This window comes from Macrobrachium nipponense, chromosome 9, assembly GCF_015104395.2.
Source record: "Macrobrachium nipponense isolate FS-2020 chromosome 9, ASM1510439v2, whole genome shotgun sequence".
In the NCBI taxonomy this organism is placed as follows: Eukaryota; Metazoa; Arthropoda; class Malacostraca; order Decapoda; family Palaemonidae; genus Macrobrachium; species Macrobrachium nipponense.
In genome coordinates this window covers 57,009,685-57,033,028 of record NC_061110.1, presented here as the reverse complement: position 1 = coordinate 57,033,028, position 23,344 = coordinate 57,009,685, and the positions used below count along the sequence as shown (strand labels likewise).

Sequence of the window (23,344 nt, the reverse complement as noted above, 5' to 3'; positions counted from 1 at the left end):
TAGGTATTTTCTCACTGAGATCGGCATGCAACTTCCTCCAACACTTTGCTATGAGGTCTTTCCTTAATTCTATCATGTTTTTTGCCTCTTTTTACAGAAGGGTTAGCACTTGGAAATTTTTTTGGCCCCATGATGGCTTATTTAGCAGTTGCACTCGAATAAAAAAGCACAAAAACAATGAACACAAAAACAGAATGGGTCACAAGAGAAGATGGGATGCTTTGTTGGGGCGCTCGATACGGGCCCCGGATACGTACTGGCCCCCGGATAGTGTTTCCAAGTCTGTGAAAACTGAGGAATTGTACAATAACCGAGACAAATTTCATAGAATAGTCTATGAAAACCGAAACGTACAAAAAGAGAGGTGTACGAAAACTGAGGTTGAACTGCATTTGTTAGAAGAGATATAATTCAGAGATACCTTTTATCGTAAATTAAGGAAGTTTGGTTGAAAATGTGCACATATTACTTCATACAGCAGTCTATAAGAAAAAAATGTATACTGTTCTAGCCAATAATTTTTATAGCTCTTGCCAAAGAAGTTTTATGCTTAATGCCATCTCTACTTTAGTTCACAGAGCCCTGAAGTACTCTTCGAGTTGGGACATTTTTCATAGGGGAAATAGAATTTTTATTATCTTTCTTTCAGCAAAATTCATACCCTGAAGAATTAGTTCAGAAAATAATTAACAAACTTTTAACTACATATCTGAAACCAGTTCCACCAATTGTTGACGTTCCAAAGAAACTTATGTGTGCCTCTATTCCTTACACTTCCAACCTGAAATTGTCACAGAAATTTACTTGAATCATTGAAGGTGAAATTCCATGTTTAAAATTAAAATTATTATCAAATAACCTGAGTAAAATTGGTTCCCTGTTTTGCTTTAAAGATCATCTGCAGCCTTTTATGAGGTCTAATGTTTATAAATTTATGTGCCAGGATATCCTGGTATTTACGTTGGATCTACCAAGAGTCTGCTGCAGATGCGATATTGCAGCCATATGGGGTATAGTTTAGAACTGGCCAGAGGTTAAGTAAAGCAGGGCATTCAAATTATTAAGAATCATCCCATCAATTGTAAGATTGAAGTCAAGAAACAGCACTTCTCCATTTTAGGTTACACTAAGGACTCTTGAGTATTTAACACTTGAGTCATTATTTATCAAAAGACTTGTTCCTCCAATGAATAGCAGTAGTTCATCGTCTCCGCTATACCAGGCATAGTTTTCTTTTTGGCCTGAATCCCATTTCTAGTCATTCTCTCTCCTCCTTAACTAGCGAATGGTTGTTGTTTCAGTGGTTATGTTTTAATGTTCTTTTTCACTTTTAACTTTTAAATATTATGCCAATTTTCAAATTTTAGATTGCAATTTTTATGTGTATTTTGTTTTTATTAATTTAAAATGTACAAAGTTCCTGTGCGAAACATTTCTTTGTAAATAAATCCTGTTTAACTCCACATGTGTCTTCGGTTTTCCTGAAGTATGTATATATATTATATTATTATATATTTATAATTATATATATATATATATATATATATATATATATATATAGATATATATATATAATATATATATATATATATATATATATATATATATATAACAAATAAATTGTACATTAAAAAATAAAACACGAAAACAAGCAAATGTAGTATTTACTTGAGTCGGTGTTTGGTGCGCCGAGTAACGATAGACAGGAGAGGAGAGGGAAGACGGGGTGGGTCTGCTTTTTACTGACTTACCAGCAGGGCTGGGATGATTATTAGCCTGTTTTCTTCACTTACACTCGATTTGCCAGATCACCTCTTGTTATGGTCAAATACTACTTAGTGACAATTGCTTTTTATGATTTTCTACTATTGTAAAATTAACTCCACTTTATAATAAACCACACCGGAGCCACGTTCACTTCTGCGTACCTTCGATTGTTTGTTTAAATGACTTCCTTGTGAAAAAGTTATTTAATCTCTGTTTACTTGCATAGCGTTCTTATTACTTATTTGTTTGCAAAATCCTCGTGTGTATTTTAAATCCTGCTATTTGCAAACAGTAATTTCATGTACTGTGGCATAATTAATCTCTTTCTTGCACTTAAGATCCAAGTGTAATCACCTCAGCAATCATACACGGTTATTACTCTCTCTCTCTCTCTCTCTTTATCGATTCCTTTGATTATTGTAAAATGTGAATGAAATTGATTTTGTTATATATATATATATATTATATATATATATATATATATATATATATATATATATATATATATATATATATATATATATATATATATTATATATATACAGGCGGCCCGCAGTTAACGCGCAATCACTCAACGGCGAATCGGTTTTACTGCGGTCGTCAAAAATATTCATTAAAAAAAATAAGGCATTTTAAGGTATCTTTACGGCACAAATTTCAGTTAACAGCGCCGCTGGCGCCGTTGTCTAACGAGTTCATACATATGTAGAAATGCAGTTCAGACCATAAAGGTTATGCAAATTATATTAACAAATTGTTATGGAGAGTTATTACGTAGGTATTAGGGTAAAATATATGCCTCTGACGCTGTTCTATGCCGAAAATATCGAGTTACATAAGTGCAAATTTAGCTATGAATGTGTCTATTCATAATTGTTCATGCTTTTGTTTAAAATGTGTGTGAAAATGTATTACGTGAAAGGCATTTTTATTTCTGTACAGAAATATGATACAAAGGCAGCTTTTGAAACTGCCCTTCACGATACCAAATACGATGTTTTTTCATGTTCTTTCTTGTAAGCCGCCGCCTGCTGCTCTTCCGAAATATCGATTTAAAAAAAAGTGCAAATTAGCGATCGATGTGTCTATTTTATAAATGTTTTATGCTTTTATGTTTTAAAATGTGTATGAAAATGTATTACGAATAGGGTATTTTTATTTCTGTGCAGAAATATGATAAAAAGGCAGCTTTTGAAACTCCCCTTCAAGTTATCGACTACGATGTGTTTTTCAAGATCGTTCTTGTATGCCGCCGCGGCATACAAAAACGAACTTGAAAAACACCTCATAGTCGATAACTTGAAGGGGAGTTTCAAAAGCTGCCTTTTTATCATATTTCTGCACAGAAATAAAAATACCCTATTCGTAATACATTTTCATACACATTTTAAACATAAAAGCATAAACATTTATAAAATCGACACATCGATCGCTAATTTGCACTTTTTTTGCCGCCGTCTGCCGCTCTTCCAAAAATATAGTTAAAAAAAAAAAAAAAAAAAAAAAAATATCGATAAAAAGAGTGCAAATTTAGCGATCGATGTGTCGATTTTTCAAATGTTTATGCTTTTATGTTTAAAATGTGTATGAAAATATATTGCGTAAAGGTATTTTCATTTTTGTACAGAAATAAGATACAAATTAAGGCAGCCTTTGTAACTACGCTCCACGTTGTCAGGGGATGGTTTTTCATGTTCGTTCTTGTTCGCCAGTTCCGAAAAATGCATTGTGTTATTTTATTAATTATGCATCTTTTCCATAAATCCTTTAAAAAGTTATACATTATTTCACTGTATCCAAGAATATTGTATGTATTCTCATATTATTGTATTTTAAAATACTACGGCAAACTTAAGCCCGTATTCCGCGAAGCGGCCAATGTTGTGGTTGGAAATCAGCTGATGAATACGAGTCTGTTTACCATAACGCAATTCTGAGCGAATGCTCTTGCTTCTAGTTAGCATAAACGAATATCTAGATACTTGACTTATATGAGACAAAGTTATTTTTCCTTATACAGCGTGTTTTTAGGTGGAAATATTTATTGAATATGTCTCGTGAATGTGAACTACTATTTTTTTCGTTAACAGATTACGTTGGCGGCATGTTTATTGCGTAAAAAAATTACGTGATTCCGTTTGCAATACGTAATCCTTTATATCATCGTAATACGAACTTTACGTTATTTATCTTATATCGGCGTGAAACAACAGTAAAATGTGTTCTTTTAAGCACAGTAGTTTTGATTAAAATTATTTTATCCCAATTTTATCTATATGGTGTGTGATGGGCTGACGTTTACTGCAGTTTTATCCTTGTTGCCGATGTACGATAATAGTCATTAGCAGCGTGAACAGTTTTCTCAGCTTCAGTCGTAATTAGGTTTAAATTTAACGGTATATTTCCCGATTGATCTTTAATCTATATTGATCTCTGATCTATAGCGAATAAAGTTATTACATTAAGATATCTCAGTTCTATTCTATACATAACGCCATTTATAACAAATTCGGTAATGTTGCACTGTAGTACGATGATCGAAATACAAGCCAAACAGATGTTATCCAGTTCGGTTGTACTTCGAAAAAAAATTTTGTTTTCTCGTTCGGTTGTTCATGGTTGTACACGTTCACGCAACGAGTATAACGTTAAAACCATACTTTCACCATTCTCTTTTGCTGTTATTGAACTTTTTTAACTAGAAGATGGATAAAGTTAGGCCATTGTAATTTGATCTCTCATAAAATCGAACTATCGTAAGACTAATGATCGTAACCTGAACACTACAGCTACCTGTACACTGTATAAACTTTATTATATCTTTACATACTCTAGACACCCACATGTACTGTACAGTAAATTCTATAGTACTATACTGCATAAATATAATTTTACTTATTGCGCCGTTGTGGGATTACGGCGCCTTTGACTGGTCTAGTTTCGAAAGAAGGTGTGCGGCGGCCGTAGGCTTTAAAATCGCTCAGCGTCGAAAATCGCTTGGCGTCGGTGGCCAGGAACGGAACCCCTGCCGCTAACCGAGGGCCGCCTGTATATATATATATAATATATAATATACTATATATATATATATACGTATATAATATATATATATATATATATATATATATATATATATGTATGATGTATGTATGTAGGTATGTATGTATATATATATACACACACACACACACATATATATATATATATATATATATATATATATATATATATATATATATATATATATATATATATATATATATAATATATATATATATATATATATATATATATACACACACAGTGGTACCTCGAGATACGACAGGCTCAATTTACGAAAAACTCGAGATACGAAAGCCACTACGAAAAATTTAATGGCTCTACATACGAAAAATTTTCAAGATACGATAGGTTTCTGTAAGTCCGAGATTCGCCCGAACCACCGATAACAATTTTGAAACTCGCGCGCCACCAACTTAATAGACTCGCCACCATCCTCCTGCTCTCCCATTGGTTCCTGATGCTAGTCGCGGCCATGAGATCCTTCTCTCCTATTGGCCAGCGTCCCTCCCATCATGCATCTATGTACGTGGTGGCGTGCCTCGGCCACTCGGTACTAGCATTGTTGTAGTAACGCACGCGGTATTCGTTTCGGGATCGTCAACTTTTTCTGAATCTACTAGTCAGAGTTGACATTGTGATGTTGTTTGTTTCATGTGTATTTAAAAAAAAATTTCTCATTTCTTTTCACAGAAAATGGAAAAAGAAGAGCACCTCTTGAGTGACGACATATATGATATGATTGACCAAGATCTCTCTCGTGGGATAAGTGACCAAGATCTCTCACATGGGATAAGTGATCAAGGTCTCTCTCATGGGATAACTGAAAGCTTTGCAAGGTTGGTAGAATCTCCACTCCCTGCTGAACAGAGGGTGTTGACCAATCATTTACAACATGCATACCAGTATAATCAAGGCACTTCAGTTTATGTTGAAGGTCAGCAGCCGAACATTCAGTACCCAAATCAGTTGCAGAGAGAGCATTTGGTTGAGCAGGGTTTTGATGGACACCAGGGCCAACAGAGTCATGAGGTTGCAACAATTAGTAGATAATTATCAAGATGGGCAGCCGTTAATGAACACTACGCGTTTATAGAAAAAAAGACACCCCGAAAAGGCTCACTCAGGTCGTATGCTTGCGCAGTTCGATGACGTTTTGCCCGAGTCGTTTCAGGAACATTGTGAAAAGTAGGCAGAAGCAATCTTCCTTGGATCGTTATATTTTAAAGAGGCCTTTAGCATTAGCAGGAGTAAGCAAAAAGGAAGAACCAAGTGATAAAAAACAGAAAGTTGTAAGCAAAAAGGAAGAACCAAGTGATAAAAAACAGAAAGGTGTAAGCAAAAGGGAAGAACCAAGTGATAAAAATCAGAAAGTTGAAAGTGGTAATGAAGTTGAAATTCTGTATTAAAAAAAAAAAAAAAAAACCTACGTAAAGTAAAAAAAAAAAAAGTTAAAAATCAAAAAAAGGAAAAAAAAGGGCAGAAATTAAGGGTGTTCTAGCCGCTTTTCATAAAGTGCAATCGTTTGTCCTCCTCCTCTGCCGCCCTTTCGGAGATAGCCTCACTCGAAAGGTAAGCTTCCACATTTTACGTACAGTATTTCTTGTATACCCATGTACAGTACACTAATACACTTTATTTACAGGTTATTTTGCATTTTGTTATTAATTTAGGTATTGAATGGTCAAATTGTTGTAGTATTTTATTGTTTATAGGTCAATTTAGCTTTATTATGAAATTTACAGGGGTGTTTTTGGAGGGCTTGGAACGGATTAGCCCTTTTACATGTAAAATGTGGTCCAAGATTCGAAAACCTCATGATACGAAGGGCGCCTCATGGATTAATTTCGTATCTCGAGGTACTACTGTATATATATATATTTATATATATATGTATATATATATATATATATATATATATATATATATATATATATATATATATATATATACAGTAGAGACCCGGTTCACGACCGTATTAGAACTCGACATAATCGGATTTCGCCACTAAATTTCCAATAAACTGTGTATCTGTTTTCAACCAAAAAACCAGTTTCCGACCCCCGACCATATGATGTTTGTAAACAAAACTGTTTCCGCCAGCCGCCGCTAGTTGGCGTCATCCAGTGCTACCAAATGTAGCATAATTTCATGTTTTTTTAGCATAATTTGATCCAAGAATTGGAGCTTAGCATAATTCCTTTCACACTTAGGGTTTTAGTACAATTTTAGAATGTATTTTCACTAAAATTTTAAATAAAATGCAGAACATTCCTCAATTTCATACACAGCTATAGTGAATATATGTATCTTCATAGTGAAATTGCCTCAAAAGCATCACTAACAAATGAGTTAATTGCTAAGTTTGAACCCAACTAAGGAATGTTAAATTTTTTGAATATAAATAAATACCCACAGTGGCATGACAAACGATCAGTAAAGTGTTAATAATGTTTTTTCTTCATGAGTAAAGAATTACTTTTTTTTCCTTTGTTAAGTTTTACTTTTTTCAGTAGTTATCATGCGACCCCCAAATTTTCACCAATAACACAATAAACAGGTATACATGTATCTCATGTATCATGCAGTTCCTTTTCCGAGAGCGTTAGTTCGTAAGGTTGGTGGTTTGGCATGCTAATGGCAGAGTCATTCAGATGTGTGCTGCTGCTAGTCAAGTTACGGTAATTTTCTTACTAATCTCGAGAATTTAATAGAAAATCTCAAGATTAAAAAAGAATCCCAAGATAATAAAATAATTGTAAAAATAACACGCCTTTGAGTCGTAAATCATTCTCTCTCTCTCTCTCTCTCTCTCTCTCTTTCTCTCTCTCTCTCTCTCTCTCTCTCTCTCTCAGGAATAAATACTGTAATTTGAGTCTTTCACCAACAGGTATCAGTAAATGTGTAGACATTGTGTGCGTGTTTAAAAAAATGTGCAGTACACATTCCGATGTTTCGGTTTTGGGAATTTTTCAGATTTCGGAAATGTGAGGTCAGATGCATAATCAAACAAACTTCACTACTGCAGCAAAAACATTTTTTCCCTTTATGTTTTTCATTATTGTTATTTATTAATTACAGTTTATTTAAATAAATATTAATATAATACTGTTAAATGAATGTGAGATAACTAAGATCACCTATAACAAAATAGTGGGACGATTAATATCATATGTTCACTAATAGCTATTATTTTCAAAACAAACATTCCGTAAAACGCAAAAAATATATGTACATGACAATCAAAATATAATAATGTTTTGCTGTTCAACTTGTGAATTTTAACAATAAGTATGACTATATAATATATTTCACAATATCGATCTTGAAGTTGAAGAGTCGTAAAATTTTGAGGATGGTCCGGGAAAAGGATTTGTACTTCGTGACTACGTATCGCTACAACACCATGTGGTATTTTCATACCACCATATTGATGACGCATCGCTACGACACACTCGTATTTTTCATACCCCTATTCATTAAAGTTAAAATGATCATATTATATTATTGTTTTCACGAAGAAATAATTATATAAAGAAAATTATTGAGTAATTTTTGCCGTCAGCAGTCAGAAAATCACGAACATGGTAACGTTCAAAACTAGTGCCATCCACGGCATATGTCTATAAATAGAACAGAAGCAGAGGGCATTCATTGGATAACAGATCTCCATGGCTACCAACCAACCAATCAGGTGTTAGTTATACTACTCTGTGAATTTCTTAGAATGAACGTTTACACACGCGAAGCTAACGATGATGTGTGTGTTTTGCATACAATACGTAGTTTTAGTTTTTATTAGTGTAAGTATTTTACTGATTACATGAAGAATAGAATGATTCCTTCTCATTACTTTGAATGCAAAATGGTTTGAAGATTCTTCCGCAAAAAGAAAAGAAAAAATTTCTTTAGAAGATGATACCTATTTACTAACGCGGTTGACATAGCTTCAAAACAAAATTCAGCTCTTTAATCTCTGGAAAAATGTTAATCTTTCTGTCTGCTGGTCACAACCTTTATATCCCCGGCGACTAACAACAACTGTTTTGGTCCTCCCACGTGTTTGATCGCATATCTGCCAAATTTATAACAACAACAGAGATAAAACCATTTCTCCCATTACAAATATCAAATATTATCTTTTCCGTTACGCAGAATTCTAGATAAATTACGTAAGTTCACGATTGATAAAGTTTTTTTTATGTAATAACAAGAAACGGAGTCAGATTTTCTATACCATGGCATCTCATTTTGGTGCTGTTGCGAATATTTCAACTAGTTCCACGTGCCTTTAAATCCATACTGACTGTACAGTCTGGAGGCAGTTCTCCCTTCTACACATATCTTGATTTCTTAATATCGTAGGTATAGAATAAATTGGTGAGCAAGGAAATATGAAATAAAGCATAACAGAGTAAGTTTGACGAGTGAGAAAATAAACAATCGTATACAAACAGATTCTCTCTCTCTCTCTCTCTCTCTCTCTCTCTCTCTCTCTCTCTCTCTCTCTCTCTCTCTCTCTCTCTCTCTGACAAAATAATAGATAAGAAACAATGACTGAATATTGCTTGAATGCGATATGGCAAAGTTTTGGCCTGACTGAAGTGTGGAGTGACTTTGACACCGACTACAAGTTATTCCTGGTCATCTCACAGCCATGGATAGACATGAACTTCACAGCCGAGAAAGGGCAATCGTATACAAATAATTAGGTATGGAAAATGCGAAATGCGGGCCTATGTTGTCCCATAAAAAAAGCTCTCGCATGGACAGCTGAGGATTTAGGAGAGAGAGAGAGAGAGCAAGGCCGAATAGGAAGGAGATTGTACCTGGGAATGAAAACCCCTTATAATCTTATAATCTTATAATTATAGCCTCGGGGTTTGTCTCAAGGACATTCAAAGGTCTGTCAAACACCGGCAGTTGTTGTTATTGTAAAATTAGCATAAGGGCAGATCTTTAAAAGCAACGCCAGAGAGCTCGCCACGTGGCAAGACTATACCTTCCATATGAAGATGAAATGATCAAAGATCTGGAGGATGACGAATATGACTGCCTTGATGGCGAAGAATTCAGAGCAGTATTTGATGATACGGACACGGAGAGCGACTTTGGAGGATTTTAGTTTATTAATTTTATGCATTTTTTTTACTTTAATAAATTTTCACTTGACTGCGTATCCTAAAATAAAAGTAATAGTTCAAGTAACAAATGTTTCTTTTACCGAGTAAAACAAAAAGTAAAAATTCCTTCGGTATTGTGCCTAATCAACTGATTTGGAAATTATAGATGGTTAGACTAGAATAGTTAAACATGCTGTATAAACCAAAATAATGCAAATGGCGCACGATCGCTCTTTTGTATTTTAAAATACAATAGTAATATGAGAATGCATACAATATCACTGGATATAGTGAAGTACAAGTAAAGCATGTCTTTTTAAAAGATCTACTGTTTTCCTCCGGTAGTAACTATCGCAATCTGCCGATTTGGGAAAGCATAGAAGGTACGCTAATTTTATACCGCGTGTATGATGCGACCCCTTTAAAATTAGCTTCAAAATTAGGTTTCAAAAGTCGCATGATATGCGAGTAATACGGTATGTCTGAAGTGATTTTCACACAATTTTCAAGTATTTATTCATTGTGTATGTAATCTGTTAAAGAAAAATGGTGTTTCAGTGGCATGATAATGATCAAGTAATAAGTACGTATGTTTTTCTTCTTGAGTAGAGACTGGTTTGTTTGTTTACCTTTTTTTTAGTTTTAATTTTTCAGTAACTATCAAAATGTTATCTTTGAAGTAATTTTCACACATTTTCAAGTATTTATTAATTGTGTATGTTACCTGTTAAAGAAAAATGGTTCTCAGTGGCATGATAATGATGCAGTAATAAGTAAAATTTGTGTTTTTCTTCACATTTGTATGTGTGATCTTCACACATTTGTCAAATAGTATACTAGTGATTGCATATCAAATAGTATACTAGTGATTGCGTATGTGATCTGTTAAAGAAAAATGGTGTTTTATTTCGAGTTTGCTAACATGTAAAGATCATCAAATTATTAGTTATAATATTGTCTGTTCGTCACTTTGTATCATTTCACCTAATATATAAGTGTTTTAAATTTCCATTACATCGTTGTTTTAGCTCAAATGTATTAGAGAAATGAGATAATGATAGATTAATAGCATAATTCTTGCACAAAATTGCATATATTTGCATAAATTCTTGCTTGGACCGACTAGCATTTGATGTTCTTTGTGATACGAAAGTATCATTTTGATACTTTTTCAAAAAAGTTTACTCTTTTACGACGCCGGTTAGAATGATACGAAATGGGAATTTTTGCTAAAAAATATGATACTTTCTTACGTTTTTACTAAGCAGATTGGTTATTTTCTATCTTTGTAATTTTCCATTACTTATTTATATGCACATTTCCCTAAACATAGGTTTTGGAATCCTAATTTTTATCTAATCAGAAAATATCATCCTCCAATGTTGTCAGGGCCGGTGTTAGGAAACTGTGCCGAATTCATGCTTCCTCTCTCCCTCCAAACTCCTACACATGTTTACCCCTTCTTAAATGCTAAGTACGGGATACAGTACACAAAGACCTCTTAAGAATGCCCTTTGAAGGATTTAGAGCAAAACAATCTAGTGGAGGTTGTTCATTGCTGCCAGGTGTATCATGAGACAAAAACATTACTACTGGCTATCTATGTTCAAACCCTTTGCTATTGTTACTCTCTGAAATACATAATGGAAAAGTGTTTACATGGCATCTCGCGTTTTCCTTCTTCAAAACGTTTCCATCATTTCCAACTCCAAAATAAACCTTAAGTTTCGTCTATCCTCTCTTCTGCACGAAAGTGATGAGCGAAAGAAAGATTTAATTAAGCACCCTTGCTTGATTTTTTTTTTCAAGCTTAAACCTACGTATTCTAAAATGCAATACGCATTTAAGTGTTAGGTTGGGAGTGAAGGCAATGTTACGTACGTAGGTTACATGTGCGGTTCGGTAGCGAATGCAATCTTTAAGCTTGCCGGTAAAGAAGAGGTTAGCCATAGCTTAAATCAGAGAAGCCACTATGCCATATTAAGTGCGTAGTTATTAAGAAATTTAAGACTAATCTTTTATGTCGTACTGTAATACGTCAATGTTTACGTGTAAGATTTTGTAGTGAAACCTGTTACGTACGTAACAGTTCGGTTCGGTAGCAACGCAATCTAAGCTTTTTAAGCTTGCCGGTAAAGAAGAGGTTAACCTTAGTTTAACTCAGAAGCCGCTACGGTATACATTAATTATAGAAAGTAAGTAGATTCTTTTATGTCTACTGGAAAAATACGTCATTGTTTACGTGTGAGATTTGGTCGTTGAAACCAACTGTTATTACATACGTAACGTGTGCCGTTCGTAGCGAACGCAATCTTAAGCTTGTTGGTAAAGAGGAGGTTAGCCTTAGCTTAAATCAGAGAAGCCGCTATTGTATAGAATAATGACAGAAATTACGACGATTCTTTTATGTCTACTGTTAAAAGACGTCAATGTTTACGTATGAGATCTGGTAGTGACACAGTTTACATATGTATAACGCGTGCGCGGTGACGAACGCAATCTGTATGCTTGGTTTATAAGCGTCCTCGTAAAAAAAAAAAAAAAGGAGGATAGCTTGATATTAAACTCAAGAGATACTGGTACGTAATGGTATTAATTGTCAAGTCCAATAAGCTTGAAACCAGCCCTGATATTGGACAATTTGCCGTAAAAGACGCACCTTTTTTATAAGGACGTTTATGAAACAAAATCGTTAGTATCATAACATTTACTGAAAGATAATTTTCAATCGATTTTGTATATAGTATTGCAGTCGACTCCGACTCGTATAAGATTTACTATAAATTACTGTAATATCGAATGTAAACGTTTCTAGGCTTATAGCAACAATATGGTTTGTTTACTACCATAGTCCCGCTATAAACCCACCAGGGCTGCGTTTTATGGTTGTTTACATCCTTAAATGCCGACTTACTGTAGGCAAATTTTCGTAAGTTTTTGAAAAATATAAATTGGGTTTAATTTTAATAGTTTATTAATATACTTTAATAATTAGACTTGCTTTTCAATGTTTTTATTATGTTAGCAACACGTTTTATGCCTGCCCACTACACTACGTTCTACTTACTATTTACCTAGGTAGCCTATGGCGCTTGGTCAACAATGTTGGATGCAGGCCAGTTTTCTTTTATACTGTATATTACACATTTAAAATTATAAATATACGTTAACATGATATTTACTTTAACTTTTAATTTAGGTAGTTGTAATTTACATGTAATGTATTGTATAAAAAAGGCAAGGTTAGGGTAATAACTGATGGTCAAGAACGGATTAATCCATTTTTCAGTTATTTCTTAAGGGAAAACTTGATTCAGTTCTCGAAATAATCGAATTTCGACGCTCCTTCTGGAACGAATTATCGTCGAGAACCGAGGCTTCTACTGTAAATATATGTATATATATATATATATATATATATTATATATATATATGTATGTATGTATGTATGTATGTATGTATGTGAGGGCCTCAGAACCACATAGTTGTAAACGCCACCCCCACCAATATTGAGTTAGGCGTATCAGTGGATTTGGCAACGTTTCCTCTGTCATTTGTTGCATTTCTATGCTATTCAGGAGTTTCAAAAAGGTCAAAATCCCTACTTGAGCAGTAGGAATTATTGATTTTGTCTACATGAATGAACGTTGTGTCGCGCGGAGGTTACAGCCTCATCACGGGCTCAGTTAGAACCAACAAGGACGTACATGCGCAGCTCAGGAGTGAGTCGATGAGTAGCGCGCGTCACTAAGCGGGTAGTCAGTTCTAAGCAAATCAGCATTTTTCCTCATAAGGCAGCCGTAAGTGTCGGCCAATCACCGCACAGTTTACATTTCCCCCTCCCCCTCCCCTTATTTTCAAGTTCTTTAGCGGATGTACAGTATTTTCATGGTGAGTACAGAATAAAATATTTGCTTTTCTTAGAGAAGTAGTAGTGAGTGTAGTAGTATTATTTTTCTATAATTTTTTCGTTTGATTATTATGATATTATTGGTGATTATTTTAATGGCTAAACATTATGATGATGGAACGTTATCATGGTCAGCGTCATCAATACTAATATTACTGTATTATCATTATTATTTGCTATTATCATTAATAATATTATCAACACTCCTATTATTATTATTATTATTGTTAAAAAGAATGGCAGAATTAAGCGAGTTGATTTTATATATTGCTTTTTCTATTTTCCTTACAATTCGCTTCTCAGGCTCAGCGATGTCTCTGAGTAACTGACCAATATTCATATTGGGAATTTTCAAAAATCATAAATGCTGAAGGTAATCTTTTATTGGAAAAGGATATCAGGTCCAGTTTCAAGCAGGGGTTGTCGTCAGTGCTGGTTATTATTCCGTAGGCGTAGTTCAGTTCGGGGCTGGGTTCGTCTTTGATTTAAGGGCTGGTATTGGTGCTGGTATAGCTGGTATTACGTAACGTTTCGACCTTCTCGCAGGTCATCCTCGGACGAGTCGTTTGAAGAGACTGTAGCAAGAAAGTCTGTGGGGCGGTATTTATAGCGGCTCGGACCTAGAGTTGCATTCTCATTAGTCGGGCCGGTCTTGGACGAAGTCGTGGATCTCACCTCGAAGGTCTCGGGGATTCTCTCGTGCGAGCACCACAGTAGTGTGCTTGGGGATGAACGACAGGAATTCCATCCATAGCAGGAATCCTGTCATCCCGTGGGGGCTCCTGATTATCTGGTATTGTCGGGTGGTGGTCGTTCGCTGCTCTCCGGGCGGCGGTGGGAAGGAGAAACGTTTCTTGGGTGATGTTAAGATTTGGTTTCTCCTTGCCTATATGGAGGGCTTCTAAGAGGTGCAGACGTCGGGGATCCGTTGTCTGGTCTATTATTTCGATATTAGGAATAATATCATTTCTCTTTATCCGTTTGTTATGAGCAGTCCTGGCGTGGTTGAAGATGGCTCCTTCTTGAGCGTGGCAGGAGATTCGCTTGGAGAAACGCATGGAGGTCATACCGACGTATTTGCCGAGGCATCCTCGGACGGGGCATGTGTAACGGTAGACCACACTCGTCGTCTTCAAGGGATCCTGCAGGGGCGCCGAAGGGTTGTTTCTCATCACCAGGCTGCTCGTCTCTTCGTTTTATAATAGATAATTAACTTGGTATTTTTGTCTGGGTCGGCGGGGCTGACGTTTTCGTCGATGATCTTTTTGAGGGCTTGTTCGTCCTCCTTGTACCTCCGGTGGAAGTGTCCCTTGTAAAACAGCTTGATGGGCTCTGCAACATCGGGGCGGGGTTCCTGGTGGTACCAGGCTTCCATATTTTTCCTTATAGATTCATCAACAGCACGATTGGTGTGTCCGTTGTCGATGAGGACCTGGGCGGCGTGCTCCAACTCACTGTGTGTGTCATTCCAGGAGGAGCAGTGTGAGAGGGCCCTCCTGACGAAGGCGCTGATGGTGGAGCGCTTATACCTCTCAGGGCACTCGCTCTCACCGTTCATGCACATACCCAGGTTTGTCGGCTTCGTGTACACCTTCGTGCTGAATTCAGAATCTCGCTGTTCGACAAGAACGTCAAGGAAGGGGAGGCGGCGGTCTTTGCAATGTTCAATCGTGAACGTGAGGCAGCTGTGGTCGTGGAATGCACGTCGCAGCTGCTCTATATCATCCTGGGAGTCGGCGCAGAGGTGTCATCAATGTAGTGCACGTACATCCTCGGTTTGTTGGAATATAATATAGATATATATATATATAATAGTATATATATATATATATATATATATATATATATATATATATATATATATATATTATATATACATACATACATACATACATACATACATACATACATTAAAATGCTAAGTGCCACCCATGAAATATATCTTGATCTGCCACTGACCCAATATACATGATTCCATTTATCTTTTTGGTTATAAATGTAAAAATTTGATAATACAAATGAGAAAAGTAAAAATAAATTTTAAAAATCTTGGACATACAACACAAAACAAATTTTAATATGTTTGTTTACATAGTGTGCTTTTTTGTGTTCTTTATGTGGTATGTTTGCTTTCATTTTATTACTGTACTATAGAATTTGATTACAAAGCTTTTGATTGATAGTATGATTATCGCTCATGTCAAAACAGTACACGAGAATATTGTATTTATGTAGATCTCTCTCTTTCTCTCTCTTACCCTATGCACACAGTTGGATTTATCTTTTGGGCTGTGAAAAAAGAGAAAGTACAGTAAAAATTTAAATGATAATAGCATAAAATGTAAATCTAAATTATAATAGCATAAAAAATGAATAAGAAAAGTCATAATCATAACATCACAAAATGGAACAAGCTGTATCAAGTCAATGTCTACGTAGCCCTCTTCACCTGTCCAACACTACATCCCCACCCCCTCCAAGCCAGGGAAACTGCTCCCAGCTCCACCCACCTTCCAAAAGAACCCCTTCTCTACACGGCCTTACTGTTCCCCTCTCCCATGGAGTCTAGCCATCTGACCCCCCCACTTTGGAAACTTCTCCAGGCCTCCCCCACCCCCTTAATCCTTTTCTGTCTGTTTGAGTGTAAGCAGTATATTATTAACATTTTCTTGAAGCCAGGGATCATTGCCAACCATCAGGTTTTTTTTTTTCAAATTTTAAAAAATTTAGATATATATGTTTGGGGCCTTGGTCCCTGGTTTGGGTGTGTCAGTTAACCCTTTAACGCCGATTGGACGTATTAAACGTTGATATAAATTGTCTGTTGGGTGCCGATTGGATGTATGGTACATCGATATATAAAAGTTTTTTTTTAAATTCGCGGAAAAATAGTTATTGGCCTACCAGCCTAAAACTTTTGAATCACGCGCCTGGGGGATGCTGGGAGCTCACGGATCAAGGCGTTGTTTTGTTTACAATCATTATCCATGCGCGCAAGCGCCAATTTCTTTCTTCTCACACTAAAAAGTAATAGGGACACATCTCAGAAATTATTGTCACTTTGACATAATTTTTGTACCATTGTAAATTAGCCTTTACATGGAGTATTATATATGAAAATGTGCGCAATTTCATGTAGAATACAACAAAAAACAACTCATGGTTGTAGCTTTTATCAGTTTTGAAATATTTTCATATAAATAACGATCAGTGCCAAATTTCAACCTTCAGCCAACTTTGACTCTACCGAAATGGTCGAAAAACGCAATTGTAAGCTAAAACTCTTATATTCTAGTAATATTCAATCATTTACCTTCATTTTGCAACAAATTAGAAGTCTCTAGCACAATATTACGATTTATGGTGAATTTATGAAAAAAACTTCCTTGCGTCCACGCGGTAACTCTTCCGATAAAATCATAAATTTTTTCATCCGATTGTCGTAATGTTTGCACCATTTTAAATTAGCCGTTACATAAAGTTTTATATATGGCAATGTGCACAATTTCATGTAGAATACAATTAAAAACAACACATGGTTGTAGCTTTTATCAGTTTTGAAATATTTTCATATAAATAGCGATAAGTGCCAAAATATCAACCTTCGGACAACTTTGACTCGACCGAAATGGTAAAAAAACGCAATTGTAAGCTATAAATCTTACATTCTAGTAATACTCAATCATTTACCTTTATTTTGCAACAAATTGGAAGTCTCTAGCACAATATTTCGATTTATGGTGAATTTATGAAAAAAAAAAAAAACATTTTCCTTACGTCCACGTGGTAACTTCCGATAAAAATCTGAAATATTTTCGTCCGATTGTCGCAATGTTTGCACCATTTTAAAGTAGCTGTTACATAAAGTTTCATATATGAAAATGTGCGCAATTTCATGTAGAATACAACTAAAACAACCCATAGTTGTAGCTTTTATCAGTTTTGAAATATTTTCATATGAATAACGATAAGTGCCAAAATTTCAACCTTCGGTCAACTTTGACTCGACCGAAATGGTCGAAAAACGCAATTGTAAGCTAAAACTATTACATTCTAGTAATACTCAATCATTTACCTCTATTTTGCAGCAAATTGGAAGTCTCTAGCACAATATTTCTATTTATGGTGAATTTATGTAATAAACTTTTTCCTTACATCCGCACGGTAACTCTTACAAAAAATCATAAATTTTTTTGTCCAATTGTCGTAATGTTTGCACCATTTTAAATTAGCTGTTACATAAAGTTTTATATATGAAAATGTGCGCAATTTCATGTAGAATACAACGAAAAAATAATTGAAGGTTGTAGCTTATATCAGTTTTGAAATATTTTCATATTGATAACGATAAATATAATAAATTCGTCCTTCGGTCAACTTTAACTCGACCGAAATGGGTGAAAACTTCAATTGTAAGCTACAACACTTACAGTCTAGTAATGTTAAAAATCAATTACCTTCATTCTGCAACAAACGGGAAGTCTCTAGCACAATATTTCGATTTTATGGTGAATTTTTGAAAACTGCTTTTTTTTTTTACGTCCGTGCGTTACGAATTCCTGCATCATTTTTTTATAATATTTTCTCTGTGTTGCCTTGATCGTTTTACAATGTGTTATATACCAAAATGATCAGAATTTAGTGAACAATACAAAGAAAAAAATTTAACTCTTTAGCTTTAACTGTTTTGCTCACAGTGCGATTTGTATACAATTATATATGAAATTTTTTTTTCATGGTGTCATATATCCCAATATTTACATATGATAATGATATTTTTTTTTTCATTTCTGATGGTTGCTTACTAAACTTCAGGCAATGACAAAAAAAGGAGCCAAAAATTAACTCTTAATCTTGAAAATTAAGCGTGCTGTTATTTTTTGAAAAAAACATTTTTTTTGCTTCGGCGCTCACTCACGAACGCCGCCGGCATTTAAGGGTTAACGTCAAGTTCTGGATAACAGCGATTCAGATAATCAAAGAATTGCTATACAGTCAACCTCCTATATTTGTGTTCTCGAGATTTGCGGACTCACTTATTCGCAGATTTTTCTTTGAACCATATCTACCCATTATTTGCAGGAAATTCGCCTATTCACGGGTTTTCCGACAGTAAATAGTCAGTAATTAGTGTAATTTGATGTTTTCATGACTAAATACATTTTTAGGATATAGAAATGGTTTACTAATTTTCAAATACGTATTAATATTGATTAATACTGTAGTACAGTATTAATTATTATTAATATTTGATGATATATTCATATAATAATAATCTCTCATATTGGGAGGATATGATCCTTCAAACTAGAGGAATTCTGCTGAAAATATTTTGAAAATAATTGAAGGTGTTCCAAATAAAATTCAAGTGATCAAAAGACTTATAAAGAAAATTTACACCAATCAACACATTCCAACAAAGAAAATCATTAAGGTGAATATAGCGAATATACTGATTGATGCAATAGGAAAACAAATGACGAAAGCATATAATTTATGTAAGGTGTGGTATAGCATTGTAAATCCACAAAACCTGATCAGGAAATGCTACGCATCCTCAGTGTGTACAAGTCCAGCAAAATACAAGTGAGGACACGAGTATTTTGTTCAACATGTCTATCATGGATAGATAATGTTATTAATTCGAGACTTAATGTGCAAATAGTAGAGGATGAAGAAGATGAGGAAGAGGAAAACAGGAAAGAAGAAAATAAAACTGAAGTGATAGAAAAAAAATAATGAAAGCAAAGAACAGGACATGAGTATGGATACAGAGATACTCATAGTTACTACATGAGGCAATACAACAGCATACATATGATGAACTAAGTTACGACATGACAACACAAAATTAAGTCCCAAAGAAGCTGTACCCAGATCTTCATACCAATGGGAAAGAGCAAGAAAAAGGACACAATCTGCACTTTTGAAAAGAGGGAATTGCAAATTTGGTGAAAGATGTCACTACAAGCTTCCAAAGATATGTCACAATTATGAGATTTATGGCAAATGTGCATACCTAGACAGCTGTGAGGATGAAGGCACCGATCTACATCCAAAAATATGCAAAATCTTGAAAGAAGGAAAAGGATGTAAGTTTAACAAAAAATGTTGATATATGCACCCTTTAGCCATGAAGAACAAAAATAAAAGTCAAATAAATAATAAAAGTTAAAGTAAAATGAAGCAAATAAAGAAACAAACAAACAACAAGAGGTGAAGGAAAAAAACAATCCATCATTGTGTTATAAAAGGTCAGCATCAAGATATCAGGCATCAGCACCTAGGTACAGTGCAAGTAACAAGCACTGTATCTACGATACCAGGGATGGTGCAGATACGGAGATAAATGCAGATACGTACACAAAATTAATAAATATGAAGATGGAAGATCAAATCTGGAAATGAAGAAAAGAACAACATATCAGAACAGGAAAGAGACATGGAAAAATCCTTATTATTATCCATATTAAATGATGGGGATAACACACAAACCATCATAGTGCTGAATGTGCAGGGTTTAGTTACAAGTAACTCAAAAAGAAAAATAGAGTTCTTAGAAGAACTCACACAAGCTGAAAAAATAGGTACAATGAATATAAGTGAACATGATATTCCCAAGAGACTGGTAATGATGATCAGATAAAGGGGTTTCAAACTTATAGATCAGATAGAAAAATAGGAATCAAGGGGAACCACGATATATGACGATATATGGGAGAGACATAAATTAAGGAAAAATATATGAAAAATATAGTAACTCAAAATGTGAATTAATAGCGGTAAAATTTGAATATGAAAAATTAGTGAACATCGTGATATATAGACCCCTAATACTAAAGTTTGACATAATAATAGAAAAACTGGATGATATATGTAGAAATCACAAAGACTGGACCATACATGTAGAAATCACAAAGACTGGACTATATTCCTGTCCGGAGACTTTAACTTTCCTTTCCTAGATTGGAAAGAATGAATAGGAGATTGTGGTTGTATTTATACATATAAAAAATAGAGTACATATTAGTAGTGCAGAAGATAAAAGGCAATTCGAAAAGCTATTAGAAATGCTATTAGAACACAACATTCAACAAATAAATCACCTGCCAACAAGAAAGAAAAATATTTTAGACCTAGTACTTGTGAACGAGGTGAATTATGTTAAAGAAATAATAGTGTATAATAAGAGTATTTCAGACCATAATGTCATAGAATTAACAGTCCGTTCCAAAGCAAGTGAAAACAAAGATAAGCAAGAGATGAAAAAGTGGCAAGGATTTGGAAAATACAATTTCTATAGTAAGAATATAAAATGATCAGAAATAAATAAAGAATTAAACAAAGATTAGGATAGCATTAGTAGACAGGTAAATATCGGTATAATAAATAAAATAGAGAAAGAAGAAAAGTAAACATCAGTCGTGCATACCAAGAGATAGAAGGATTTTGTTCCAGAAAATCAGAAAGTAGAAAAAAGGTCTTGCAAAAGAAATGAATGCATGGAAAGTGATGGAACTAAAACGTAAGTTAGAAAATGCATAACAAAAGGTCATACAATAAAAAAAATGAAAAATGGGACTTAGAAAAAAAGACCCTAGAAAATATCAAGCAAAACCCTAAACTATTGTATTCATATGTGAAAAAGCTGAATAAAAGAAGAATAGAAATAGGCCCTCTAGGAAATGAAGGGAGATTAACAAATGGAAAAAAAGGAAATATGCAACATATTACCAGAAAGATGTAAGAGAGAATTTACCCCTAGAATTGATAATGAAGATAATGATACAGAAATAAGAGATGAAAATTTTGAATATTTTTTGGACATAGATATTAATGAAGCTGATATTTTGCAGGCTATTAATGAAATTAAAAATGGATCAGCAGCTGGACCAGATGGCATCCCTGCCATTTTGTTAAAGAAAATAGTTCATTCTATCGCAAAGCCGCCCGCAATATTATTAAGACAAAGTTGAGATACAGGCAAGATTTATGATGAACACAAATTAGCATATATTACCCCCACTTTCAAAAGTGGATCAAGACTAGAGGCAAGTAATTAAAGGCCTGTGAGTCTTAACATCGCATATTATGAAAGTGTATGAAAGGGTAATGAAGAAAAATATAATGAAACATTTAATGAAAAATAATTTGTTTAATATAGGACATCATGGTTTTGTACCTGGAAAAAGTACACAGACCCAACTGTTAGTCCACCGTGAGAACATACATAAAAATATGATAAACGAAAAAGATACAGATGTGGTTTACCTAGACTGCAAAAGCTTTGGACAAGGTAGACCATAATATATTAGCAAAGAAAATTAGAAAACATAATATAGTGGACAAAGTAGGAAGATGGATAAAAAGAATTTTTACAAAACAGAAAACAGATAGTGTTTGCAAACAATGAGAAATCAGAGGAAGCTAAGGTAATATCTGGTGTGCCACAAGGTACAGTGTTAGGTGCATTGCTGTTTGTTATTATAATTGCAGACATAGACAGTAATGTTAAGGACTTGATAGTGAGTAGTTTTGCCAATGACACAAGAATAAGAAGAGAAATTACTTATGATGAAGATAGGAACTCGCTACAGAGACCTAAACAAAATATATGAATGGTCAGAGGTAAATAGGATGGTATTTAACTCTGATACATTTGAATCAATAAATTATGGAGATAAAGAAGGAATGCTATATGCATATAGGGAGTCGAATAACGAGACAATCACAAATAAGGAAGCAGTTAAAGACCTTGGTGTGATGTTGAATAGGAACATGTTATGTAATGATCAAATAGCAATACTATTGGCAAAATGCAAAGCAAAAATGGGAATGTTGTTACGGCACTTCAAAACAAGAAAAGCTGAACACTTGATAATCCTTTATAAGACTTAAGTACATAGTCCACTTGAATATTGCAATATGACATGGTACCCACACTACCAAAAGGATATTGCACAAATAGAGAGTGCACAAAGGTCCTTCACAGCTAAAATAGAAGTTAAAGTTCTTGACTACTGGGAAAGACTGCAATTTTTAAAATTTTATAGTCCAGAAAGGAGAAGAGAATGCTGATGATAATACAGGCACGGAAGCAGATAGAAGGAATTGCTGAAAACATCGTGGAGCTAAAAATATTGGAAAGAGCAAGTGGGGGTAGATTAATAGTGCCCAGAACTATACCAGGAAAACTAAGAAAGCACACAGGACATTAATCCACTATGCACCAGCATCAATAATGCAGCGTCTGTTCAGTGTGTTGCGAGCTCATCTGAGGAACATACCAGGAGTGAGCATAGATGTGTTTAAGAATAAGCTCGACAAATATCTAAGTTGCATCCCAGACCATCCAAGATTGGAAGATGCAAAATATACCGGAAAATGCATTAGCAATTCTCTGGTAGACATGAGAGGTGCCTCACACTGAGAGACCTGTGGCCACCTGAATGAGCTGTAAGGTAAGGTCTCTCTCTCTCTCACA

The 23,344-nt window shown here is 34.5% G+C and overlaps 1 protein-coding gene across 1 annotated transcript in view; it reads left to right on the top strand.

The window, feature by feature from the left end:
* LOC135218331 (3'-5' RNA helicase YTHDC2-like) overlaps positions 1-23,344 on the top strand; it is a 789,914-nt gene that overhangs the window by 190,282 nt on the left and 576,288 nt on the right. Inside the window, 1 exon segment of the mRNA XM_064254560.1 lies at positions 14,977-14,985. Within this exon segment, the coding sequence (XP_064110630.1) occupies positions 14,977-14,985 (9 nt within the window).